Here is a 26,524-nt window from a genome sequence, read left to right on the forward strand (position 1 = left end):
TTTGAGTTTGTCAGATATTTTTTCATAATTAGACTCAGTTTATGTATTTTTAGCCAGAAGGTCACAGAAGTGATACTGGGTTCTTCCTGCATTGCATTTGATGGCACATGATAACTATTTAGTGGTATTGACCACTCGACTAAGACAGTCTGCCAGATTTCTCCACTGTAAAGTTACTTTGTTTTCCCCTCTGTAATTCATAAATATACTATGAAGAGATACTCGAGACCATGTAAAATCTCATTCCTCATTTCATTTTCACCCAGTAATTTTAATATCCATTGATGTTTCTTGCCTGGATGAACTGTTACTGTGATGGTTGTCGAATGAAGATTTTGTAATCCTGTCATTCCTTTTACTTTTACTGTTTGGCATTTTACTCCCAGGAAGAGTTTTCTCTCCATCCGTTCATTTATTTGTTTATTTATATACACCAATGTGGACTGAAGGATTCCTGTGTTATTTAATGGGTTATAATCCTTTACTGTCATAATTTATTTTGACATGTCCCCTCATTTGAGCACAAGATAGTTCAGGCTTGTTGTCTTCTTTCTCTGCCTCAGCGCTGAATCAGCGGTTTTCTCCATGGAGCAGTGGTTGCTTTTAATGGAGAATAGCATTTAGAAATCAAGATCCGGGTGCTAGATATGCTCATTCTTCTGGGGTGTCTCTGCTCTCAGGTCCTCACAATGGAAATATGTGTATGGATATACATACAGGTACACATATATACACATTTACATCTATGCTTCTTTCTATATCTCTCTGTTGAAAAGCAGGAGTTCATACTGAAACCTCCAATTCTAGCTCAAAACTACAGGGTTCATTCCAGCCTTTTCCCTTTCCATATTTTTTGTCTCTTTTCTCCAATAGTGAGAAATCGGACCTCCATTATCTTCAGCGTATTTATTTATTTGCTCAGTTCACTCACATGCAGCCTCCCCTCCCTGACCCCACTCCATTCAGATGCCCTCTTGTGTGAACTTTGACCCATGTGGGGCCCCCATCCTGCTTGAATAGCCTCCTTGTGCTGCCCCTCAGCTGCCTTACCATCCCGTCCGCCATCTTCATCACGTGGCTGACTCTGCCACTGGGCTTCAGGAAGAAAGGTCTGAATTTTGTTTGTTCTTTTTTTTCTCTTTTTTTCCTTTTTGGGTCTGAACTTTAAATGTTGGCCAAATAATTCAAATTAAGAAAAAAACCAAAAAACCTTTGTGAGTAATCAGAACTTGATTAGTAGGTCACACCTGAGACTAATGGGATCTTTGATTGAGACAATGAGAAGAAAATGTTGGAAAATGGGTACCAGAGATGAATATGGTCTGTTTATTGCAGTTTTTAGTGAGAACTGGAAGATCTCCCTGGGTTAAGAGGAAGGAGGAGCATATACACCTGCTTTTCCTCTCAGTGGTCTTCTACGCTCCCCCTTGGGCTGACTGAAGTAAAGAGGGTAGCACTTTTGCCCTTTGGGGTAACTTTTCCAGTGAGCTGAAGTTTTTCTTGTTTTTGTTTTCTCTAATTCACTTCTTGCTGCTTATGTTCTGTGGAACTGTAACATTAATAATCTTGTCCTTCCTGAGTTTTGGAATTTTGCCCGTGCAAAAAGGGAGATTAGGAAGAAGGAAACTTATTTTTCAGGGATGAGGTCCTATTGAGAAAGGGAGTATAGGACTGACAGATGTGCTGGGTACCAGTTCCCATTGACCTGCCAGGCCTGTGCCAGTCTTTTCATGTCACTGACCAAATTAGATCAGGTACTCGGATGTGGAAGAGATGAAAAACCTCTTTCTCTGAAGCAGAACCTTTTCCCTCCCTCTAAATCATTATTTTGGGGGGAGATGGCAGGGGGTATGACACCGTGAGGTAATGTCTGGTGGAGGCAGGCAGCCTCTGTGGGGCCTGTGTGGGCCCCCTCTGCATTTCACAAGAATTTAGAGAATGACTATTTCCCGCTTGATTGGAGAACCTCAGAAGAAGGAAGATTGGGATATATAGGTAAGTTTTACTCTCTGTGGAGTGACATGGCTGAAGTTAAGTGATAACTGCTGCAAGTTTCTGGAAAATCTGAGATCCTTCTCATGCATGGTAGTGCTTATCAAACTCTTGTCCCTTAGCCACACATGCCTGGTCAACATTTTCTCTGTGTCCACATCCTTCTTCCTGGTCTCATGTTTGTTTATTTTAGTTTGGGGATTTTTTTGTTTGTTTGTTTTTTCTTTTTTCTGCTTCTCTTTCTTCGGCTTTTGTATATTTCTAGTGCAGGGAATTAGGGAGCAGAGATAGTGGGTGAGTGAGAAGAAATAGAGAAGAGGGAAAATTTTAAATGCTGCCCTTTAATGTGGTAAAAATTCATTTTGACTTCGTAGTCTGAGTAAGCACATGTAAATAATTTGTAAATCATAGGAAAATAAACTTGTGGCCTTCCAGGATTTTTTTTCACACACTTGGATGTGACTCTGGGGAAAACCACTTTAGTGCAGGGTGATATGGGTATAGTGGTATGTAAACAGGGCTTGATATTTACCATGACCATTCGACTCGAGTGTCCTTTGTTGATGTTGAGCATCACTGGAAAGTTTTCTCTTTTCTTGGCTACTTCCTTCAGAGGCACATATATTTTATACTTTGGTCTTCGTTTGGCAATAGTCCAGGATATCAAATTGCTGCCCTGTTTTCCGTGGGCTCCATGTTTAATCCTTCTGTCTTTTGCCTTCATTCCAAGTTCGAGAATTAATCTCACTATGTGCCTATTTATGTTGCTCTGAAGACCTAGGCTTTGTATGCTATTAATGCTGCCATTCTTGTTTTCTTTATTTTGTAGATCAGTTCTGTTTTTTCCATGGATGTGAGTTCTAAGTCAGTATATCGTTTTGCTTTTTTTCTTTTTGCTTAATATTTTCCGTAGAATACTCTAGTACCAGGCATTGTATAGGCACTCAAGGTGTTTCTGGACCAGCTAATGCCCCATCATCCATGGCATTCTATACACAGTTCCCCTGATTGTGAATAACTGTTTTCATTTTTCATCCTTCCTGTCAGTCTAAGGTTCTGCTTCTGTATCAGAGAAGTGGCATCTCATGGTTAAGAACATGGGTTTTGGAGTCAGTGTGATTTGGGGCTAGTTACTTAATCTTCTAGCTCATATTTTAATTTTCATATCTATTTTTAAAAATAGATATAATCCTACCCACTTCAGAGAATTGCTTTAAGGATTGAATTAAATGTGATATTACACATGAAACACTTAGCATGGGAGTTGGCAGTTAGTAAGCACTCAGTATTCAAGGAGGGTGTCACCCCCCCCCCCCATTAATATCTCATTGATCCTGTATTTCCTTGAAACCCTGCTTCTGACATTTAATCTGTGTCCTTTCTGTCAGGTTTGCAACCGTGCGCTATGACCAAGGAGCCAAGAACATTCGGAACCAGTTCATGCACCTGACAAATTACAGTGTGAATAAGAAGAGTGGAGACTATGTCAGGTACCGGCTGTGCCTGAGCCAAGAGCAGAGAAGTCAGTTTCAGATGCAGGCATTGTAGAAGTGGAAAGTCACCATGTTGCACTGGAGGAAAACTTTACGTTTATATCCATGTAACTTAGCGAAAGCTGTCAGAGTCATTTAAAGTAGTTTTGAGGCATATCTGCTGCTACTTCTCTGTTGCTTGCCCAGTTACAGCATCGCCTTTCTCCACCAAAATGTGCCTTCCTTCCCAAGTTTCATCTTCCTCATTGTCTTCCCTCACTTGACTCAGGGGTGGGAATTTTATAGGCATATGGAACTTTTTAGAAGTCAAGAAATTAGGTCATTTGGCAGAATGTATCAAAAGCTTCAAAAATACTCAAACCCTTTGACCCAGCAATCCCATTTCTAGGAACTTCACCTTAAGAAATAACAAAGGATATGCACACAAAATCAGAGACAAGAATGTTCATCGCGGTACATAGTTAGGTGGAAGAAGCAGGTTACCAGACAGTACATGCAATTTAATTTCTTTTTTAAATATGTAAGATAACTAAAGCTGTTTTTCTCCCCTGAGGGGGTAGGTAGTGGGGGAAGAAAGCTAGAAAGATGTATACTAAAATATTAACAGTGCTTAACTATAATGGATAGGATTAATGGGTGGGTGATGTCTGTCTGCTTCTCTGTGCTTTTATGTATTTCCTAAATTATTCTAAAAGAAATACTTGTATGATCGGGGTGGGGGAGGGGATAGTTAGGAATAAATTAAAGAAAGAAATGAGGCCATCTCAGAAAAGGATTCAGTGGAAGGGAGTACCAACCCAGCTGTGTGGAAATATTCTTTCTGCTCTGTTTTCTTTCATCCTGATAATTTTGCCAGAAAATGGAAAAATAAAAAAGAAACCCAATCAGTTACTTTCTACTCAGACTAAAAATAGGTGCCTAGAAGTGCCAAGGAAAGAAAGAAAGAAAGGAATCTGGAAGTGATGGCATAGTTGCCGAAGCTGTATAGATTTCATTGAGTGTCCTGTGATTGGTGTTTGGAGTTGGTTGGAGGTATAGTAACCTTCACTCTGGAACATGAGCGAAGATGCACCTGGTGGGTGGCAGGATAGTGGTAGGGAATAAGGGGGTGGCTGCAAAGCACAAGTTCCAGATTGCAAGGTCCTTCCAACAGTCGTGGGAATCTGCCCCATTTGCCACTTTGCTGCTATAATGGTGTTGTACTTCATCACTTCTGTAGTGGCTCCAGTGAGTCCTGCCTTGGGTGATACCTTAGGAGGTACCCAAAAAGCTGTGTCTATCACTAGGCAGTAGGGAGCTTGCTTCAGATGCCAGAGCAGTTCTGTGCAGAGTTAGCTCATGAAAATGCTACACTAGATTAGCTCACTAACCCATCCAGACTCACTTCTGGTCTAAACATGGCATTAGAGATTGTTTTGTGGGCTCATGTGACATGTACCTCAAAGGCAAGGTTAGTGTCCCCAAACATTTCAATCAATTTATTGTAACCATTCTTAAATCTGTTACCTTCTTTCAAAAATTCCTTCTACTCTTTCACAATGCATAATTATTTTGTTAAGGAAGAATTTGCCTTTTTTTGCCCTACTCTCCTCAGTAAGGCAAGCTATATGCATTGTCATTTCAATGGAAGAAACTGGTACAAAAGCATGTATGACAGAAAAGACCAAGAAAAAGTGAGTGAGTGAAAGTCAGCAAAGGGAATATTTTTCTAAAGACTTAAAAGGAAAGAAGGCTGTTTGTAAAAAATCTTGTTTCTACGGTCAGCCCTAGTTGCATATGTGACCTTGATCCATTGGTTTGTTTTAGTTGTGATGATCCAGAAGTGGAGGATTATGGGAACAAGTGGAGTATGAGTGCTATGCTTAGGTATCTGAAACAGGAAGGCAGAGATACAACTGGTGAGTACCAGGCCTTTTCCCTTTTTGACTTCGCTTCTTTGTATACCTTTACCACTTTTGCCTCTTACCAGGTGTCATTCTTCCTAATTCTAATAGTGTTACTGAGATGTCTAATGGGATCATTGTTCTTGGCATTAATTTGTCCTGCCCTTTAGAAGATGGAGAACAACAAGCTTACCATAGCTCCCCAAATCCCTTTTCTTGTTTCTAGTTTGGAAGACAAAACTTTCCCCTTTAATCTTTAGTGAGTTTATCCTTGAATGACGAACTGCTGACTAAAATACTGTTACCTTTTCGCATAACAAATTGTCTGTCTCCATATTGGCCCCAAGTTCACATTTTTCTAAGGCAATCTCTCTCATTCATGTTGCTGAATTGGAGAATGGACAGGATCAAGTTTGAGTACAGGGCTTGGAATCAAGATGGACACTATTGCTGAGTTTCCCACTGAGCCTTGAGCAGAGTGGGAAACAGCGTACCCAAAGGCCTGTCTCAGTCCACAAAGGGAAGGGTGAGAGGAGTGAGAAGGGGGCAAGCATCCTTTTCCATTCTGTGTCTGTGTTTTGTCATAGGGAGGACTCTTGAGTCCATCCCCCAGCACCTCCATTCTTGACTCTACCTCCTGCTTTCTCCTGGAGGACCCATTCACAAGACTGCCACGTGGAGACTTTTTTAAATGAGCACATGTGCTTTTATAGTTATATTGTGTCCTGGAATCTAGTCCTAATCCATGCATGATAGTGTTTTTATTTTCTCCTTTTGTAGCGTTGATGGCCCATGTAGAAGACCTGATCATTAAGACTATAATCTCTGCTGAACTAGCCATTGCCACGGCCTGTAAAACCTTTGTTCCTCATCGCAGCAGTTGTTTTGGTAAGGAGCCTCAGGAAGCTTAACACATTTTGTGGAAAGGGGCTTGGGAAGTTGGGATGGGATCCTGGGGTAGAGAGACTTAGTGATTCTGCAGGAGTGAAATGTATGTGGTGGACTCTTATTTCTAAGCTCGTGTAACATACGCAGATCCTACTCAGAGGCCAGTGATGAGCTTAGCTGGAGGTCCCCTGAGGACTAACTAGCTTTCTGTGTGGGAAGCAGGGATTGGAACTAAAGTGTGGGTCTCTTTGTCAGAGTGCAATCAGAAAAAGTCTGCAACGGACTGTACAGGAATCCAGCTCTAACAAATATATTCCAGAGCTCTTTGGCAGCCAGACTGGGAACTGTTCCAAGACGCTCTGGCTGGTACCAGTATGTGCTTTCTCCCATTTTCCAATGACTCCTCCTTTTTGTTTTAGTCTTCTTTCTAGTGGGTTCCTCACCCCCCTCCTTCTTTTTTCCCCTTCTTCTTCCTCCTCCTCTCCTCTTCTTTCCCACCCCTAACTGCCTGATTGCACAGAGAAGGAGTAAGAAATAGGTCATGAGTACACTGGACGGGGAAGCCTGTCGCCCAGTGACCCACTGGCTGTGACTGTAGCACTGAGGGTACCTGTGCACGTTTGCTCTCTGTGTGGATGTGAGCCCTTTCGTGACTGCCAGTATGAGTGTCCGTGAAGTCACGTAGGCTTTCGGCAGGTGTTAGGCTGTGCTAGTAAAACATACACAGTAGGGTCGTTGATGGGGGACAATTAAAGGAATACAGAAGTAAGGACATGAGAGTCACAGCTTGCTTAGGGGGCAGGCGAACAGGGAAGTGAAGAACATGGGCTTTAGAGCTTGACAGAATTAGTTTGAAACCCACTGTACCCCTTACTAGTTTTCTACTCTACCCCTGTTTCCTCAGCTATAAAATGGCACCTACCTTCTGAGAATACCTTGAAGATCAAATGAGATGATAGATGCAAAGCACTTGGCACATGTCTGGGCCTTAATTTGTACTCCATAAAAATTACCTTTTTAGATTTTTTATAATTAGACATTATAATTCTTGATCTCTTTAAGAGATTATCATAAGAGTGTGCACTTGAGGGACACTAAACAAAGGGAAGTGTTGGGACTCTAAATAGACGATGGTGGATAAACCAGGACCTAAGATTATATAGGAAAAGAAGAGGTCATAATATCTTTATATCTTTTTAAATTGCAGATATGTTCATGTCTTCTAAAACCCTTAAATCACTTCCTTGGCTCAACTTGATATGACTTCAAAGTTTCTAAGGATCTGACCGAGCTGATTTTTGTAGAATTCCATTTCCCCTCTTATACCTTAGAATCCAACAGTACTGCTGAGGACTCCATCCCTTTGTGCATAGATGAGTTCTGCTGTCCAGCTAGAAAACTTTCCTCCTGTCTGCCTTGCACATTCCTTGCACAGTCTGAATTGTAAGATTCAGCTTGACATGCCTGCTCCAGGAATCCTTGCCTAGCAAAGTGCCCGGTTGCACCTCCTGTCTTTTGCTGTTCTATACTTATTCCATTGTATTCTTTTCTTACCCGTAATCACTGAGCTTATCTTCCTGAATTCTTATAGTCACTGTGTCTCCCCTTCCCTTCTCACCCTGTTTCTACCAAACCAAACCTTCTGCCATCTCCCTGGACTTCCAAGTCCTTTCCTAATCCTTTGCCTGTGTGCCTGCTTTATCCTGTGTCTGAAATACCTTTCTCACATTACTTTACCTAAAAGATTACTGGCGTCTTTTCAAGATGAGGTCAAGTATCATTTCTTTAGTAAAGTGTTCCCGAAGTCTTCCAGTCAGAGTTAGCCTCCCTCACCTCCAGCACTCTGTTCATAGTCTGCAGTGGCACCTGCATGTCACCTGGTGCCCATTTATGTTTCAGTCTCCCCCACTGGACTGGAAGCTCCTTGAGGACAACAACGTCTCTCTCGTGTTTGCTCCTCGTATGTATAACAGCATTTTCTGCTATTGGAGGACATCCAGGAAATGTTTTTTTGAATAAATGATTGGTACTTGCTTTAATTGCCTTTTGGTGGCCTGACAGTAGGCTTCCCAGTAGATCTAGTTTGGTAAAGGGCCTAGAGCTCTTAGAATTACTGCAGACTGCTTGAGGAGGGGGCCTGGGAAATGTAACTCCAATTTCAAAAAACTTATTAGATTAAAAAACAGTTTCTTCCATATATACTTGGGCCTTCTATGAGGGTAAATTTCTAGTAGCTCTTAGTGTAAAAGTCTTTGTTCTAGGAATCATCACAAGCTCTTCTGAATGTTTCCTTTTCTATTTTGTTTGATTACCTGATTGCCTTTTGGAAGTCTAAGAATTTCTTGACCTATTAATGACATTAGAAGTTCTGACATGAAATCAGCAGTGACTTTCTCTGACTCACTGAAATACCCCCTAAGACTGTTTCATCAGCCATGGGTCTCCTTTCCCCCTCCCTGCTTGTGTGCATCTGGAGTTTTTTAAGCTGTTGACTATCTTCTTGGCTTTTGTGGCTCTAATTCCACTTCCTGTCAGCCCTGGGATTTCGTGTGCTTCATTAACCTCCCCCCATCAGAACTGATTTTGTGTACGTTTGTATATTTGTGTGAATCTCTCTGCCTCCCACTGGTTCCCAACCTCCTCTGGGGTTTAAGTTCCAAGGAATAACTGGGTTTCTTCTTTTCTTTTTCATTTGTTGTAGAGTAAACAGGAATTGAGAGCTTCCCAGAAGAATTTGGCTTGAATTAAGGAGCATTGGTGTTTTAGAGGAAGCCAATAGTCCGGTGATGGGGTTCACTGTATTCCTTTGGTTGTTGTTTCTGCTCTTCCACGTCATGCGGATCTTTGCCAGGAGTGTTCCATTAGTATCTCAGTGTTTCTGGCCAATGATTTCTTTCCCACCCTACCACCTGTAGTGTCCAGCTCTGTTTCCAGATACCTTCAATATTCCCATTCACTTGTTTATGCGTTTAAGTATTTTTCAGTTCCCACTGTGTGCAAGGTATAGATTATGAGTTTGTTCCTCTCAAACCAAATTTCCCATAGAATGATATATACAAATACCTGCACTGTATTAGTAGCATTTAAATGTAGACTTAGGAACCTTCACAAACTATCAGAAGCTTAGCCATTTACTGCTTTTCCATTGATTTGTATGCCTGGAAAGGACCTCAGAGAATAATTAGTTTGTATAAAGAAATTGAGACCCTGAGAAATTAAGACTCCTGCTCCAGGTTCTCGAGCTAGTAAGTGAGAGAACTCAGATGAAGGAGACTCAGCTTGGAGAAAAGGTGACAGAAGATGGGTTTCAGCAATCAAGTCATCTTGATCACAGCGCTCTTGATCAATAGAATTTTTGATGCCTCTTCAATAAAATAGATTTTTGACAATCTAATTTTTACTGCTTTCAAGATTGTGAAAATGTGGTACCATGTGAAATATATGCTTAAACAGCAACCTTTTAAATATGCTTAGGAAATTGGCACTGTGAGATAACTGGCTATGAAAACAGCTTTTTTTTTGAACAGTTGGAGAAAAACGGCCAAAAACAACAGGATGTTAGCTATCCTTTAAAGATGCTGCTGCTGACTGGTGGCTTCTTCTGTGTGTGAGGCTGTGACCCTGGTGCTCTGTAGCCTGAGACCATGTGAACCAGCTCTCATGCCACTTGTAAAATTGATGACATTGGCCTTGTTTAGGTCAGGGACCAATGACATCTTTGCTCAGGACAAACCAAGCTCAGTATACTCTGTTTTATTGAATTGGTGGGTTGGCCTTTTATTGATATTGTTTAAGACCATTTCACAGGGTAGGTTGACATTCTTAAAGTGAGGGTGTCCATAAATATTTGTTGAAGGAATGAAAGTGGACAGCATACCTTTTATAATGTAAACTACTTGACCAACAACAATAAAAATGAAAGCCATCAAACAGTTCACTTTAAAAACATTTAAACATTTTTTAAAAAATATTTTGGGGCAGGGGGAGGTAATTAGGTTTATTTTATTTTTTTAATGGAGGTCCTGGGCATTGAACCCAGGACCTTGTGCATGCTAGGCATGTAGTCTACTGCTGAACTATACCTTCCCCCCTTGAACAAATGACGGATGCTGGAGAGGCTTTGGAGAAAAGGGAACCCTCCTACACTGCTGGTGGGAATGTAGTTTGGTGCAGCCACTGTGGAAAACAGTATGGAGATTCCTCAAAAGACTAGGAATAGACTTACCATATGACCCAGGAATCCCGCTCCTGGGCATAGATCCAGAAGGAACCCTACTTCAAAATGACACCTGCACCCCAATGTTCGTAGCAGCACTATTTACAATAGCCAAGACATGGAAACAGCCTAAATGTCTGTCAACAGATGATTGGATAAAGAAGCTGTCGAACAGTTCACTTTAAATGATTTTCTTTTCTGGCTCATCCCATGCTCCTGTTTATTGGGAAGGGAAGTTTACTGTAGAAGGGTCTTAGTAGAAAGTACCTACTCTTTGTCAAGCATTCTTCATTAGTTATTTCCTTTAGTCTTCTTAACAGTTTTGTTGGTATTTATTACTCATGTTTTATAGACAAGGAAAAAAGATTCAGAGAGGTTAAATAATTTGTCCCAGGTCATGCTGTTAATAAATGGTGATGCCAAGTTTGAGAGCCAGGTCTCTCTGGCTCATTCTCCACCCACATGCTGACAAGTTCTGATGTGTCCAGCCATTTTTGGCATGACCCGCATCCTGGATTCTCCTTCTACCCTCCTGTAACTAGATCTCAGGAAAAATGATATCATCCTTTTTAGCAGATCAGGCCTGGAAAAGGGGACTCTTTCTGCTCTCAACAACAGTACCCAGTTCTAGATGTTCCTTCCAAATCTACCTTTACATATGGTAGCCAGATACTATATTGATTTATTGAACTAGGTAACAGATTGGCTCAGGGCTTTTTCTTTTATTTAGTTCATTTTCCAGTGGGATTTAGATCTGCTTTTTTTCCAAGTTCTCCTTCTGGACCCCAGATAAGACTCCCCACTTAGGTTTTCAACCCCAATCCAAAGCCAAGGTAAAAAGAATTTCCTTTATACAATAGCATTTGACAGACAGCGTGCACTGACTAATGTCAGCACTTTCCAGTTTCCGGGATTACAGCTTCAGCTGGGACTTCATTTCTGGAGAGGGCTAGTGGGTCGATTCCAAAACTAGTGCTGTGATATGTTTAGTAATCTCTTAGGCCTTGGATACATTATTATTTTCTCTATCAAATCTTTTCTTTCCTTCCCTTGCTAGACCATCTTTTATTAAGTTTTTCCTTAATATGTCTAAATCTTAATAGGAATTTCTGTTATTTCTATGATTGCTGTCTTTATTATGAGTATTTCAAGTTGGGTGGTTAGGATTATTTTGGGGAAGTAGCTACAAATTATTTTGTCTTTGTCAAAAATTGTAATGTTTTACACTTGAAAATAAAAAAAAATTTTATTCTCTTTTCCTTTCTTTCCTCTTTCAGTATTTCTTGATTGCTTGGTATGCTTTGTGTAGTGCAGGCTGTTTGGTGTAGGTCAATGAATGAGACGTGGCCCCTGCCCTCAGGTGGCGGGAAGGAGCAGACATGAAATGCTGCATGACAGCCCAGTAGTAGAGTGACTCAGGTGCTCTTGGAATATATAAGGAGTTGCCAGCTTTACCTGGGGAGTCAGGGAAAGCCATTCCTAGCAGAGGGACTGTGACATGCAAAATGCAGTGTCATGGCAGGATGTGGCATTTTTTGAGATGGAGAGTTCAATGTGACTAAGTAGAGCCTGCACTGGATGAGGTGGCAGGAGGTAAAGTTATGGAAGCAGATTGGGGCCCGATTGTAAAGGACTGGTGCGTTTAAATTCATGCTGTAGACAACAGCCCCTGCATTTTGGATCAGAGGAACACTAGGATTATTGTTTTTCCTTTAACTTTTATCACTATTTGTCCCAAAGCTTGGGATGACAGAATTTCAATGAAGGGGATAGTGTATGACATTATTAGAAGTGACTAATTTAAAATCCTCCAGGAACCATCCTGGCAGTGGTATCTCTTGCTGGGCCATTTCACTGCCTGTCTCTCTATCTGACTGTTAGATTTGTGTCTCAGAAAGGCATTTCTGATGGCCATGTGGAGAATAGGCCAGTGCTAGAGAAATGATTTGGGAGTAAGAGGTATGCGGGGATAATATACACTTAACCATGTGACTCAGAAAGCCCACTCATAGGTATTTACCCAAGAAAAAAGAAGCCATGTGTTCACACAAGTACCTTTACATGAATGTTTATAGCAGTTTTATTCACAATTGCCAAAAACTGAAAGAAACCCAAATGTCCATCAGCACAATGGATAAGCATATTGTGGTATGTCCATAAAATGGACCACTACTGAGCAATAAAAGAAGTGAACTACACTACTGACGTGTGCAGTAACATAGATGAATCTCAAAAGCACAATGCTAAGTGACATAAGCCACTCTCAGAAGGCCACATACCATTTGACTTTCCAGAAGAGGCAGAAATTACATGAGTGATTGTTGGTGGATGGGGAGTGAGGGCTGACTGTGAAGTAGCAAAAGGGAATGTCTGTGGTAGAATTGTTCTACGTGCTGATTGTGGTGGTAGTTAAACAACCATATACATTTGTCAGAACTCATCAAATTTTATAATATAAAAGGGTGAATTTTACTGTATGTAAATTATACCTCAATAAACCCATCTTAAAACAAGAAACAATAATAAGTGAATAAACCTCAAAAACATGCTAAATGAAAGAAGCCAGATTCAAAAAAGTATATACTGTCTGCTTCCATTTACGGGAAACTCTAGAATAGGCAAAACTGATCTGTGGTGTAAAAAATAAGAGTAATAGTTGTCTGGGAATGTGACGGGGCAACAGGGTATTTACCATGAAGGGGCATGAGAGGTCTTTCTGGGGTGATGGAAGTATTCTGTGTGGGTTGACATGAGTGTGGATACATGGATGTATCCAATTATCAAGACTCCTCAATAGTACACTTAAGATCTGTCCATTTCATTAAATAGATCAGTTTTACCTCAAAAGGGAATATAGAGATAGGCTGGACTAAAGAGAAAGAGATCTGGTGATGTGTCGGATTTGGGAGGTGGTGAAGAGGGTTTCTAGCTTTGGAGACTAGTGCATGGGGTTTTCCACGATGGAGAATGATGGGAAGCCAAACTGGTTTTGGGCAAAGATAACGAGCTGTGTTTTGTTGAGTGTTGAGTACCTGTGGGGTACTCTAGTGAAGATGTCTAGCTAAGGCATTTGGAATTATGGATTTGGTGTCCAGGAGACACTTGACTAAAGATAGAGATTTGAATGTCATCATCATAATGTTAATTGCAGCCATGGGAATACATGGGACCACCCAAGAAGAGAAGTAGAATTGTGAAGGAAAGAGACCTGAGGATGACACCCTGAGCAAACCTACCAGTGACTTGTTGGGCAGAAGAGAAGGAATGAAAGGAGGAGAGAAAGGAGGAAAACAATTAGAAGAGAGCAGTGTCCTGGAACCAAGGGAGAGGAAAGTTGCAATAAGTAAGGGGTGGTCAGTGGTTTCAGACGCTTGGGCTTAAAGCAGCAGGGTGGTCCTTGGTGATCATGGTGAGAAGAGGCAATTATTAAAGAGTGGCAGCAGAAGCAAATTCTTATGGGTCAGAGAGTGAAGAGGCATAAAGAAACTTATGGTGGCTAAGCCTAGGTTGCTTTTCCAGGAAGCTGCTTTAAAGAAATAGGGAAGAAAGGGTGCTGATGTGAAGTACAGGGTGGAGTCAAGCTTCTTACCTTGACTAGGCACAGTTTCAAGTGTGTTTCGATTTGGCTAGGGCTGAAGGAATTACATCTCACCAAGGAAAATTTGCCGGAGGAAACATTGTTGAATAAGGTGGTAGCAATTGTCCTTCGAAAATACTTGCTGTTTGTCACGATGAAGACAACACAGAGGAACAAAAAAAGTAGCTCTCAGAACTGGAAAAGCCTAGCTTGCCTGCGCCTTTTACTGACAGACATGGGTATATCTCATTCTGGATAGTGAGTTTTTGTAATTCTAGACGCTGCTGCTAAAACACAATATTGAAAGGTGAGGAAGTTTAATAGTCTCAGTATAGCCTACTTTTTACCTTTTAAAATCTTTAATGTCCACAGACAATCGTAAGTTAAAAGGGTCATTATGAGGACTCTAGTAGCCTGCCAAGGACACGAATGATTTTGATTAAGCTGAGATGATTGTTGTAAGAGATAAACCCGATACAAATGCTCTCTTTTTCACCCCGATCCTCTTCCCCAGCCTCTCAGGTGAGCTGGGCTTTGCACTGTGTTGTAATGCTATCACAAACCCCACTCTACAATCGTGTGAGACCTGAGCTGGTGCAGGTACAGATATTAGATTCAGAGCTGATTTTGAGATTGTTTAGCACTGGTAGGTCTTATTCACTTGCAAGTAAAGGGTGTTTTCTCTCTTTGGGTTGGTTTCCCCCCACCTCCTGCCCTTACTTTCCAGAATATTGGTTCTTAGCCTTTCAACTGAGAGTCTTGGAATTTGCCTCTTAATTTGGGAGATAGTAATGTGTCAACTGCTTATTGTGAGATATTTAAATAATGGGTTTCAGTGATTGTTATTCTGATTTCAATTTGTGTTCATTTGTGGCTAATTCTGCAAATCTGATCAATATGTGCCTCAGTCATTATTCTCTCCCTGTTCCTTATGCTGTTGTTATTAATAATATCATTTTATGAAGCAGTGGAATCCTGTGCTTCAGCTTTTAAAAACAGAAGAGAATGTTATTTTTCTTGAATCAGACTCATTAAACTTTCTCCTGCTTGTGTGATGTTAATATAGACTGTAAATATTGCAATTAGATTTTTTCTTTTAAATGCCTTTATTAGTGCTATATCACAAAAAGATTTTTCTTAGATTAAAAGAGGCAATATTCTATGGGGTGACTGAAGATTAGGTAAAATATTCAGAAGAATGTCCTGGCCATAAAAGCTATGAATTTGTTACCAAAAGAAGACAAGTGAAGGAGCTTTCTTTCCTTTACACTTTATAGATAACATATGATTTTTGTGTAGTTACATGAAGGTGAATCCTATCTCAGACTCTCTTATAGTTTGTGATTATTTTTTACAAATTAAATGGAACCCTAAATAAGTACTATGGAAGCCAACTCCTTCATGGAAACTTCCTGAGAGAGAATTCAAATAGGAATATCTACTTGAATCCATATTGCATAAATAGGAATTCTGGACATAGGTTTACTGAACATACAGATATTGACAAGTGGTGATTAATAAAGAGGATAAAGGAAACTAAGGATGCTAATGAACTATCAGAGAGAGAGAGATGAATTTCCCATGCTCCACAGCGAGAAACAGGTGGAGTTGTGAGGAGGATCCAGGTCCCTAGGGTCCCATTCTAGGATTCTTGGTACTTCACCAGACTTCCCATGCTCTAAAAGAGAGTCTTTGGTACCATCTGTTTAGAAGCCTACATTTATTTTTCTATGTTTTTGAGAGGATTGATAAATGGGAAAATCCATCTGCAAGGAAGGGATTTTGTTTCAAATGAATTTCTAGAAAATACCTGGCTGTGTTCTGTGGGTGTGATGTGTGGCCTCTGACCTCTGGTCAAACTGTAAGGAAGCTAGTCTTTTCTCTTGGAAAGATAGTGTGTGTAAACAGTTTGAGGGACAGAGAGTGGGATGTTTGGGAATGAATGGGACTTAAGAAATCTGATGTATGATGTAGTGTGTACTAAGGAGGACTGTGGAGAGCGTCTCACTAATGATAATAATAAGAGTAAAGGTTGCCAGCTGAGGTTCCAAAGTCAGCCTCTCATCTCTGCATGCCGGGAGAAGAGCCATCTCATGGTCTGACTTTGGTCTTTGCAGCAGTTGGGGAGTTAAGGGATGAGAACCAGTAAAGAATCCAGAAGGTGTAGCAGTTTGATCTCTGGCTCCCTCCCTTCTTAAATAATATTAGTGGTGCTGGATGGCTTGTCATAGTCCTGCTCTGCTGCCACTTGCTCCTTCATTTTTCTTCTGTCTTTCTGTGTTGGACCAATGTATTTTATTTTCTATCTCCAAAGGGAAATGGAAACCATAGGAGAGTGGAAAGAATAAATATGTTTTACACATTTAAATGTCTTCTTGACTTAGATTGCAAAAGCAACATCTTGGTTTAAGAAAATGTGATGGAAAGATCCGAGAGAGATGTGTTCAATAGATTTTTCTGTTTTCAGAGTGTGGTGGGAAAGTGGTCAGGGAGAACAATCCAGAACAAGCCCAAAGCAGCATTGATATTGGATGCACCTGTTGCATTCTTTTTCCTAAATTTTTTCACCATTATGCACAGCAGCAGAATCACACCTGTTGACTCCAGAGTCAGATCACTTTCTGTGTAGAGTTCAGGAACGAGTGTGTTGATAAAAACAGTGGAATTTTACAGCATTCTTTTCTTACTGTCTCTAGAGCTTGGTTAATTTCTCCTGAATTCGAAAGATTCTCTACTTCTACTTCTTCTGGATACTTACAACTCAGCAAGTTTCAAGGCCTCTGATGGGAGTTGACTGGATTCAGTATTTCGGATGTTTGTTCAGTTGTGACACGGAAAATGATCTTGTGTATTGTGTTATGTTGTATTTCTAGAACTCTATGGCTTTGACGTGCTCATAGATTCTACTCTGAAGCCATGGTTGTTGGAAGTGAATCTCTCTCCTTCTTTGGCCTGGTAAGTAGTCTTGTTCCATTAACTAGAAAAGGATACACCTTCAATGAGCAGCACTGAATTTCTTTTTTTTTTTTTGCTTTGGCCATTTCTCTTGGCACTGGGAGACTTTTTTCCCTTGGCTATTAGAGATGACTAGAATTTCTAAATTTGGGGGATTTGTAGTATGTTGTCAGAATCCATAGTGCAACCATGGATCCCTATCTTCCTAGTCAATTTGCAATCTGTGTTTACTCTCTTACTGGGCTTCTCAGGGAAGCTTCTTTTGTTTTCTTTTTTATCCCCGGTTCTTTTTCTCTCTCCCTCCCCGTTTTTTCAGCTTTGTAGGTGTTCTACTAAGGCTAAAGAAATACATGAGATACTGTATTTCCTTTGCTACCAAAAGTTTATACATACTCTAATCCACATATATTATAAAGGTGTAGAGCTGGGCCTAGGGTAGTGTGGATAATATCTGATCCTTTTACCCTGTTCTTGTCCTGGTGGTATCCATCCAAGATTAAAGTTTAAAAACTTCAAACAATTAAAAAAAATGTTTTAACCTATCTATTGTTTAGAAGAAGGAAAGAAACTTATTTTGCAGTACCAGAGAAGATTCTGCTTATATCTACAGCTACAGCCAGAGTTTCTATTAGCTATACGCTTCTCTAAACAGCTAGAGAACTCTAGAGATTTATGCCAGAGACCACCCAGCTGCTGCATTTTTAATGATGAGAAATGTTGGCAGAATGCCAGTTAATCAAATAAAGACAGATTGCTTTGTAGGGTGAATTTGGCTTCACCCCAATAGTAAGGTGTAGAGCTAGATATTACAGATGCTTCAGATGTCATGCTACACTTTGATTAAGTCAGCATTTTGCAGATTTCCTGGCGATGTACATCATACAGTGTTAGAGATCCCCAGGATGGTGCATGGGCCCAGCAGCCAGAGTAATCTGGTTCCTGGGGGAACACCTCATGGAACACCAGCATGGCAGTCACTGCCACAGGGAGGCCTCCATCTCTAGGTCCATGTTGTTTCTGTTTCCATGTGGGTTCCCGCCACGTCACCTGGTGATATTTCGGTATAGCTTGTATTTTTTTGGCCTTCATTTGCAAGCCTGCAAACTTAAGAAGACTGACTTAGAACGGAAAATGAAGCCTTACACAAAGATGCCCAGATTTCTCCTCTTGCATGTGAATGTGATCTGACTATTGCAGCAGTAAAAAAATAATATGAATGATGGGCATACTCCTAAACGAGCATATTAAAAGTCTGAACCTCTGAAATCCACAGTGATAGTGAAACAGTGTTCTTGACTTGTATAAAATTTGAATTGCACAAGACCTCCTGGAATAAAACGACTCCATGTCAGGGGATCGGCGCCTGAGAGCTGAGCCTGCCTTACCAGGGATGAGCTTGACTTTTATTCTAGAATTTTGGCCCAAATTTCTTCTTCTTTTTCTTTTTCCATGGATTTGATGTGTTTTATGTGTCGCTCCTCATTGACATTTGGAAGCTTTTGTTATATTGGGGTTCGTGAGAGGCAGCTATTCTGTTAACCTATAAAATTATCGATTGCTCTTTTCTTTCTCTGTTCTCTTAGTGATGCACCTCTGGACCTAAAGATCAAAGCCAGTATGATTTCAGATATGTTCACAGTTGTAGGTGAGTAGTAGTAGTTTTCTGAAAACTCACATGAAAGTTAACCAGAGCATCCGTTTTGTCAGGCTCTATACGTGTTGCCAACTGGCAGTTCCTCAGCCATGCTGAATGTTTTGTACTAAAAAATTATATTTTCAGGGAAGTGTTTATATGTTTCTACTCCCCCTGGCTCCATCCTGTCCTGAGGCTGAACCACAACTAGGGCTGAGAACTAATTCCCAGGGCACAGAAATTATGAGCTAAGGAAGAAAATTAAGCAAAGATCTGGAGAAAGTATATTTTTCTCTGAGCTGGGATAGTGAAATCCACTGAAGAAGCTTTGTTACAGAGGAGACTGGCTCTGTTTCTGTTAGACAGTCTCTGTGGTGTCAACATGATCCCTTCTGTAGTAGTTCTAACTGAAGCAGCCCAAGAAGAAATCCCTTTTGGAGTAGATAAGCCAAAACTTTGAAATGGACATGGGCAGCCAGGTGGGTATGTTGTGGGTTTGTTGTTTTTGTTCTTTTAAGCACTCTAAAAAGACATAATAAAATACATTTGAAATGAGCTAGCACTTGGTGTACCAGAAAATGCTGTAAAACATTGCTACTCTATTCTCCTTGGATGAGAATCTGCTTCTTTTTAGGAAATAAGTGAAATTAGCCCAAGTCCAGTTTCTTAAGCCATGGATAATGTACACAGCCCATTTTGGAAGTTGCCAATAGACCACCTTTAGCAGTTCCGTAAGTGGATCCTATAACAGATTGAGAACCCTCACTTGCTTCTGGATTCTCCTGGTAAAAACAACATTATTTTCCAGTCCCCATCCAGGAAGCCACTTTAAAATAGTTTGTTTTTATTACCAACAATGTGTTTTTGAATGGTGGTTTCCACCTTTACTCTGAAGTTCATCAAAAGTCTACGTCTCTTTCTCCATCAGAATCACATTTCAGCTGCCCAACAAGGAAGGTCAATTTATCTGCGTGTTTTTCCTTTCTTGTTCTCTCCAGTTGTGGTGGTTCGAAGCTCAAGCAGAGTATGTGTATGGGAGAGTCATGCCTAATCCTCTTGAGGATGGATCTCTGTAAAGTTTATGGCAGTGAAACTGAGTTTGTATATCTAACAGAAAGGTGCAGCTAAACCTGCTCATTTCTTAGAAAATGGCAGGTTTTAATGTTTCCCATTCCCTATTCAGGGTTTGTATGTCAAGATCCTGCCCAGCGGGCATCAACCCGGTCAATTTGTCCCACCTTTGAGTCTTCAAGGCGAAACCCTTTCCAGAAACCTCAGGTAAGCGAATCTAGCAGCAGAGAGCCCACAGGAGGCCTGCTGGAAAGTGGCAGCTGGTGTCGGTGAGGGAGCTAAAGCACAAAGCAGGACGGCCGGGGGACCATGCTAGACAGGAGGCAGCTGTATTCAGCCATGGCCAATAGCTTATGCTCTTAATGCTTTCAAGCAAACTTACTCTCCACTTTTTGTTTTTCTTTTCTTTTGGCTTCTTTTTCCATTATCTTTCCTTTTTTCTTTCTTTTTCTTTTTAAAAATCATTCTTTTTTTTTCTGAAATTGATAGGCTCATAAGTGAGGCACAGAGGGAGAGCCTGCAAATTCGTCATCGTTACTCTGCTACATTCTATTTGATCTTCAGACTAGCTTCATAGAGAAGATGCCAGATTGAAATACTGGCTTCTCTACATGCAGTTCTCTTCACAAGGACCCTCAATGATTTTGAGATACTGATTGAGGTTAAATGAGATAAATGCCAACAGAAACCTGTGTGTGTCTGAAACATCATTTGATCCAGCCTTGCTCCAGGCTTTGTGTACTCTGAATTTCTGTTCCAGTTAAACCAATCAGCTCATCATTCTGTCTACTCACTTCATCATGTACTCTGTCCTGCCTGTCTAGACCTGGCTAGTTTTTACTTCTGTGTCTTTGCCTTTAACATTTTTTCTTATGTAAAAAGTCTGCTTTCCTCTCTTCCCATCTGGATTGATTATGTCACCTGCTCAGAAATTTGGAGATTTTTCCTTATTAAATCCATTCCACTCTGTCATGACTGTTACGACTTTTCATTTCAATTTCAACATTATTTACTGGTTCTCTATTGCATTGTTTTGCGTTCATTGATTTGTTGCTTTGAAATTGTCCTTTCTCCTCTACTAGATTGTAAGCTCTTTAAAGGCAGAAACAGCTATGTCTTCTCCCCCTCCTTCCCCCTTCCCTTTCTTCGCCCCTCCTGTGTTCCTCCCCCACCTCCTCTTTAGCCCTCCACTTCTCCTTTTTCTCCTCCCATTCCTATTCCTCCTCCTCTCCCTTTGGCTTGCTGGTCTCTTTTAGAGTACTGCTATTTCTGTTTGCTAAGCTCATGTGCTATTATTTATGCAGACAGCTTTTCATTAGAACAGGGTTTGCAAACTCAATTGCCTCTATGGGCTGCAGACAGACAGTGTGAGAGAGGAAATGGGGCCAGGTACAAGTGAGCTACGTGTGATGTGCCATAGTAAACCGGACAGTGCGTGCCTCATGTGAAAACGGGCAGCCCTTTTACTAACGTGCTCTAGCTGATCGTTGCCACACATGAGTGTGGGCCAAGTGCTGTCAGCTCTTCCTACTGTCAAGAGAAGTCAAAAATCTTATTTTAAAATACTGGCAAAAAGTTCAATTAAAAAAGTCATACTTTGCAGACCAAACATTGTCTTTGAGCTGGATTCAGTCTGTAGGTTGCCGATCTGTGACCACCTGCTCTAGAATTATTCTCTATTTTACTAGCGTTGTGGTATGGAACAGGGTGTACTATATTTTAAGAGGTATTATCTTGGATTAGAAGTAAAACCATGCAGCAGCATTGTACTTGACCAGTAGATCACAGATCAAAGGGTTTTCTTTAATTTTTAATAAGGAATAGAGTGTTAACCTGGGTGTACTAGGGAAACTGAATTGGGGCAGTCACGTTCCTTTACAGATTGTTTTCTGCAGTATCTGTGGCAAGAGCCACAGGGTTGTGTATAAAGGATTACGAGTGTTTCTGTGCAGCTTTAACAGGGTTTTTGCCAAGTTCCACTCTAGGGATGGCTGTATGTCAATCTTGGATGAATTGATCCCTTTTCTTAGCTCGCCTGTCAGTCAGCTTTTATCGGTGACTTTACAAACAGTGGAGAGTCTATCCAGCATTTGCTCTGCTGACTGGTAGTTAATGGCATAACTTCATCCAGAAGCAGCCCACAGGACATTTCTTAAAGGTAGAAGAAGCTCTAGACGAGTTATGTGTACTGTGTGAGACCAGTTAACAGGTGGAGTAGTTAACCTCAGGATCTTCAGTACAGGAAAGTAGAACTGAGTTCTCAGTGGTGAGAAGGTGAAACTGGAATAGATACGCCACAGGAGAAAGCAGTGTGAAAATGAATAAATGCCCTAATCTTGCAAGCGCAAAGTATAGGGCTTTTGCTTCTGCTCTTTGCTTGGAGATTATTTTTTCTTTTTTATATCACAGTTGTAGGAATTTGAAATATAGGCATGTCAGGAGAAGATAAGGCTTTATTCCATTTTTCTGTCTTTTATAGCGTCCAGTATCTGCACAGTTTCAGTCTTCAAGCACCAAACAGGTAAGTTCTGGATCATTTGGAGAGTTCATTCAAATTTTTATTTTCATCCCCCAAATGGAAAGCCTTTTAGCTTTACTCTTTCACAGCACATATTTCATGCACCTGTTTTTGGAAAAGTTTAATAACATAAAACAGAAAAAGTGAAAATGAATGCACGGAGTCTTTCAGTTATAGAATATAAGCATAGAGGTTGCAGAACTTTATGAATCCTCTTTTTTATGATTATGCTGTGGTAGAGGCAGTTGCTTTGACCAAAATATTACAGAAAGGAAATATCGTAGTTCACAAATAACCTTTCATTTGTTCAGACATCTTATGAAACATACTATTGTCAGTAGTTTAATATTGGAAACATTTCATGCTGGATGTTGGACTGTATTTGACTTTTTTAACAGATGACATTTTTTATATGTAGTGATTTACAGTTTTATGAATCTTAGAAACTCTGCCATAATTAGTGTCTCAGATGCTATTTTTAAAATAAAGACAAAATATTTTATCTCAGCCTCTTAATGAACAGCATTTGTCCTCTTTCTGTTCTTGTTAGCAGTATTTGAGATACATTGTCACTTCCTTCTACGCAGATCTTTTTAAAACATCTCTTTGAAGTGATAGGGTAGCCGTGAGGGTACTGCTTCTGCTGTTTGATGCTCTGATAAGAGGGCTGTAGATGTTCTCATACACAAGCATGTCGCTTGCAGCTATTAGTTCTTTAGCACAAAGCTCCAGTATGTTTATTTTGGCATTTGTATTCTCTGATACAACTTCTGGTAATTGGAAGCTTGACTTATAACTTTCTTAGCTACTTTTTGATAAAGTGATTTACATGGTTTATTTGAATCTAAGAAATGAAAAGACTTACTGGATGTCTTATCTAGTATTTGGTAACTGGTTAATGTGGTTCGGTAATATGAGTTTTGGTGTTTCATTGGTAGGATTAAAAATTCTGTAATATTTAGTGTTTTGTGTTTAGCTAGTACCTAAGTGTGCTAGCTACTCTCCATGGCAAACAAACAAAGAAACAAACAAAAAACCAAGGCTGTTGACTTCAAAGAGCTTATATTCTAAATATCTCTTGAACTGATCTACTTAAGGAGAACATTAAAAGTATTATTTCATAGCTTTCTGAATTTGATTCCAAGGAACTGTCTGATACTTTATTCTAATCTTAATTTTCCTTTACCTATTTTACTTCTATTCCATCTAGCTCCATTGCTTGAATTGCAATAGCCTGTGGATGGGCGAGACCTCTCTCTGGTAGCTACGTATTTGAACACTGCTAATATGACACAGAGTCTTTCTGGCTTTATTCAGCCAACCTTTAACATGTTGAATTCTTCGACTCTTTTCATCCTTTGCAATGCTCTACTTTGTCACCATCTTTCTGTTAATGAAGCACTCTCAAATCCACCTTAGTGTTGTCAGAGCCAAGTGGGAAAAAAAAAAGGAATTCTCTATTCTGGCCATTTAGACTATGTAGGGTTTTCTTCTTCTGGTGCTGTCAGATTGTGAAGTCACAGTTTTTTGTTTGTTGTCTGATGGTTTCTTTTTAATCCATTATCTCTTTCTACATTTGTCCCTTCCCTTGAATGCCTGTGGTTTCCAATTCTCCACTCACCGGAAGTTACATTTCAGTGTTCCAAGGCAGGCAGTATGGTTTTGTGAAAAGAATGTGGACTTTAAAGTCAGAGAGACCTGGATTCAGATTTGAACTCTGCCAGTAACTAACTGTTAGACCTTGGACAAGTTCCCTTACATCTCTGAAACTCTCTTCCCACATCTGTCAAATGAGGATAATAATACATGTGTGGAGTTCTGCTGAGAAAGGAATGATAAAACACAGGTACAATATTTGGGATAGTTTTGGACACATAGTTTACCCTCAGAAGATTTAGTCACCTTCATACTTGTGAGTCCTGTTTTGATTTTCCTTTTTCCATGGTCAGTATCTGGTGTTATTTTGATATTCATTTAACTATAGTCCTGTCTTTTCACATTTACTATCATCAACAAATGCAAATCAATGCAATTAATTAATTAATCCATCCTCCCAGACATTAATACAGATTCTAAAGAAACCTTAATGAGTACCCGGTCACTTCTTAACTTGATTCACTGCTCCTTATCGTATCCTACAGTTACATCTTTTAACTGTGTTCAGTTTTGGTTGGTGTATTTCATTCATTATACCATGACACTGAACCCCAATTGGAAATGTAATTTAAAATAGAAATTTTATGAAATTTTCACAAATGCTTCTGTAAAATCCAGAGATATTAAATATATTTGCTATATTCTTCCCTTTTGTTATTTTATTTTAAAAATCAAAATTTTAAGGCATGTTATAAAATAAATAAAGCAGACTCCATACTGATATTCTTTATGAGCCCATTAAACTCTAAATGTTTATGGATTTTTTTCTTTTAATATTTGTTCCATTATTTTACTAGGGATTCAAGTTAGACTTACCAGACTGTAACACCAGGAGCATACTTCTTACATTTTTGAAGATTGGTACCTCATTTTTTTTTTCTAATCTTCTGGTACCTCCTCAGTTCTTCATGATTTTTCAAACATAATTGTAAGTGGTTTTGGTAAGTTTTTTTGTTTTCAAAGCCAGTTCTGTTAAAAACAAGATGCATGTCTCTCAGACTTGCAGACTTATATTTATTCCAAATTTTCAGATGTTGCATAGCTCTCTTTTTTTTTTCCAAATACAAATCTACTTCCTTACTTTCTTACTCCCAACCCCCCTCTAATTTCAAAGTACTGTACTTCTGTTTATGATTATATCTAAGCCTTCTCTGTCAGCCATTTTTTGGTCTATTTCCACCCAGATTTATTCACATGTGGTCACTTTTGTTCATTTTCTTTCATTTGATAGCGTTGACTCATTTTGCTTACTTGACTTTATTTTCTGGGTGGCAAGATGCCTCACATATAAATTGAGCTATTTCTAGTTCATTTGTTTTTAACACTGAATTCCAGATTTTTAAAATTGCATTGGGAGATTGTTATTTGTTGGATGATTTCTCTGTCAAACAGATTTTTTTTCCCCTCAATTTTGGTATCTTTGAGGCTACCTCTCCTTTTTTCATATTCTGCCTTTTGTCCAGTTCTCATTACTGGTACTTGCCAGCTTTCTTGAGGCTGAGACTTATTTTTCTGATTCAGCATTTGTTTTGTACTGCTGTGAGTGGGGACAGGTGGCTCCTGGTCTCAGTCATTTCACATTTCTCAGTCAGTTCTTCCCTGACAGTGAAGGTTAGGTGTGTAGAGGTTTCTTCTGTGAATCGTAAGTTGTACTGATGACCATTTAACATCTTTGATGCATGTTACATGGCAGAATTCTTACTTACATAGACGATTAAAAGTCTGAGAACCCAATAGTTTTTTTTTTTTTTTTTAAGAACCCAATAGTTTTAAATCTTCAGTCATCTAGCCAGAGGCATTGGTTCTCTTTAAGTTTGGAAGAGCTTTATTTGTTTATTTATGTATTTATGTATTTATGTATTTATTTAGTATATGCAGTCAATCCTTCGGAATATGTGGATTTATTTTATCTGCTGTACAGAAAATATAGCTGAGCTGATATACCCAAAGTCAAAACCACAAAGTGGCTTGCATTTGGACTGTTCTGCTCTTGTTTCTGACAGTCCTGATGGCCTTTCAAATCAGTCTGATTTGTCTTTTCTTTTGTTTTGCTTTTAATCTCCAGATATATCTCTTTGGCACTCATAAGAATTTCTTTTTTCTTTCTTTTTTTCCTTTTCTTTCGTCTCCTTTGTTCTCTCTGCTTTTTCTCTCACCTGTGTCTGTAATTCATTTGTTAGTTTCATTTCATTAACAAATACTGGTAGGATTTAACCAATGGTCCAGGATAGTAATGCTTTGTTTTTCTGTATAAATGTATTTCTCCTTAAACCAGTACAGCAAATACTATGTTGATTAAAAAACTCTCTCTAAGCTCAAGTTTATTGAAAAGCTGAAATTGTCAAAATACTTTTGACTTTCTAGTCTGGTATCTTCCAGTAGCTTCCCCAAAGACACAGGAAACCTAGGTGTATTTTAGAGAGGCATTTGAGATACGTAGACTTTAGGAGCTACAACTTTTCATATTTCTCTCCCTCTCAGCCTTCTTAATAATTTAGATTGAAATAAATAGGTGAAGAAATTAAAGGAATTTCTAGCCACATTTTTTTCTCTTGGAGTAGCATTGACCTTTTCTTTGCAGCTTGGTGGTATTTTGGCAATAAAAGAGTAAAGCCGTCAACTTATGGGCGTTAACAGCTGGA

General features: G+C 39.7%; 1 protein-coding gene across 17 annotated transcripts in view; it reads left to right on the forward strand.

The window, feature by feature from the left end:
* TTLL5 (tubulin tyrosine ligase like 5) overlaps positions 1-26,524 on the forward strand; it is a 254,847-nt gene that overhangs the window by 41,127 nt on the left and 187,196 nt on the right. For 14 of the 17 annotated variants that reach the window (XM_032482399.1, XM_032482401.1, XM_032482408.1 and 11 more), the window contains exons 10-16: positions 3,381-3,482; positions 5,292-5,383; positions 6,149-6,256; positions 16,923-17,004; positions 18,588-18,649; positions 19,821-19,915; positions 22,188-22,229. In XM_032482399.1, coding sequence (XP_032338290.1) covers positions 3,381-3,482; positions 5,292-5,383; positions 6,149-6,256; positions 16,923-17,004; positions 18,588-18,649; positions 19,821-19,915; positions 22,188-22,229 — 583 coding nt within the window. The remainder of the gene's footprint in view (positions 1-3,380; positions 3,483-5,291; positions 5,384-6,148; positions 6,257-16,922; positions 17,005-18,587; positions 18,650-19,820; positions 19,916-22,187; positions 22,230-26,524) is intronic. The other 3 variants (XM_032482403.1, XM_032482405.1, XM_032482407.1) reach the window with 1 other exon arrangement.

This window comes from Camelus ferus, chromosome 6 (assembly GCF_009834535.1).
Source record: "Camelus ferus isolate YT-003-E chromosome 6, BCGSAC_Cfer_1.0, whole genome shotgun sequence".
Taxonomy (NCBI): Eukaryota; Metazoa; Chordata; class Mammalia; order Artiodactyla; family Camelidae; genus Camelus; species Camelus ferus.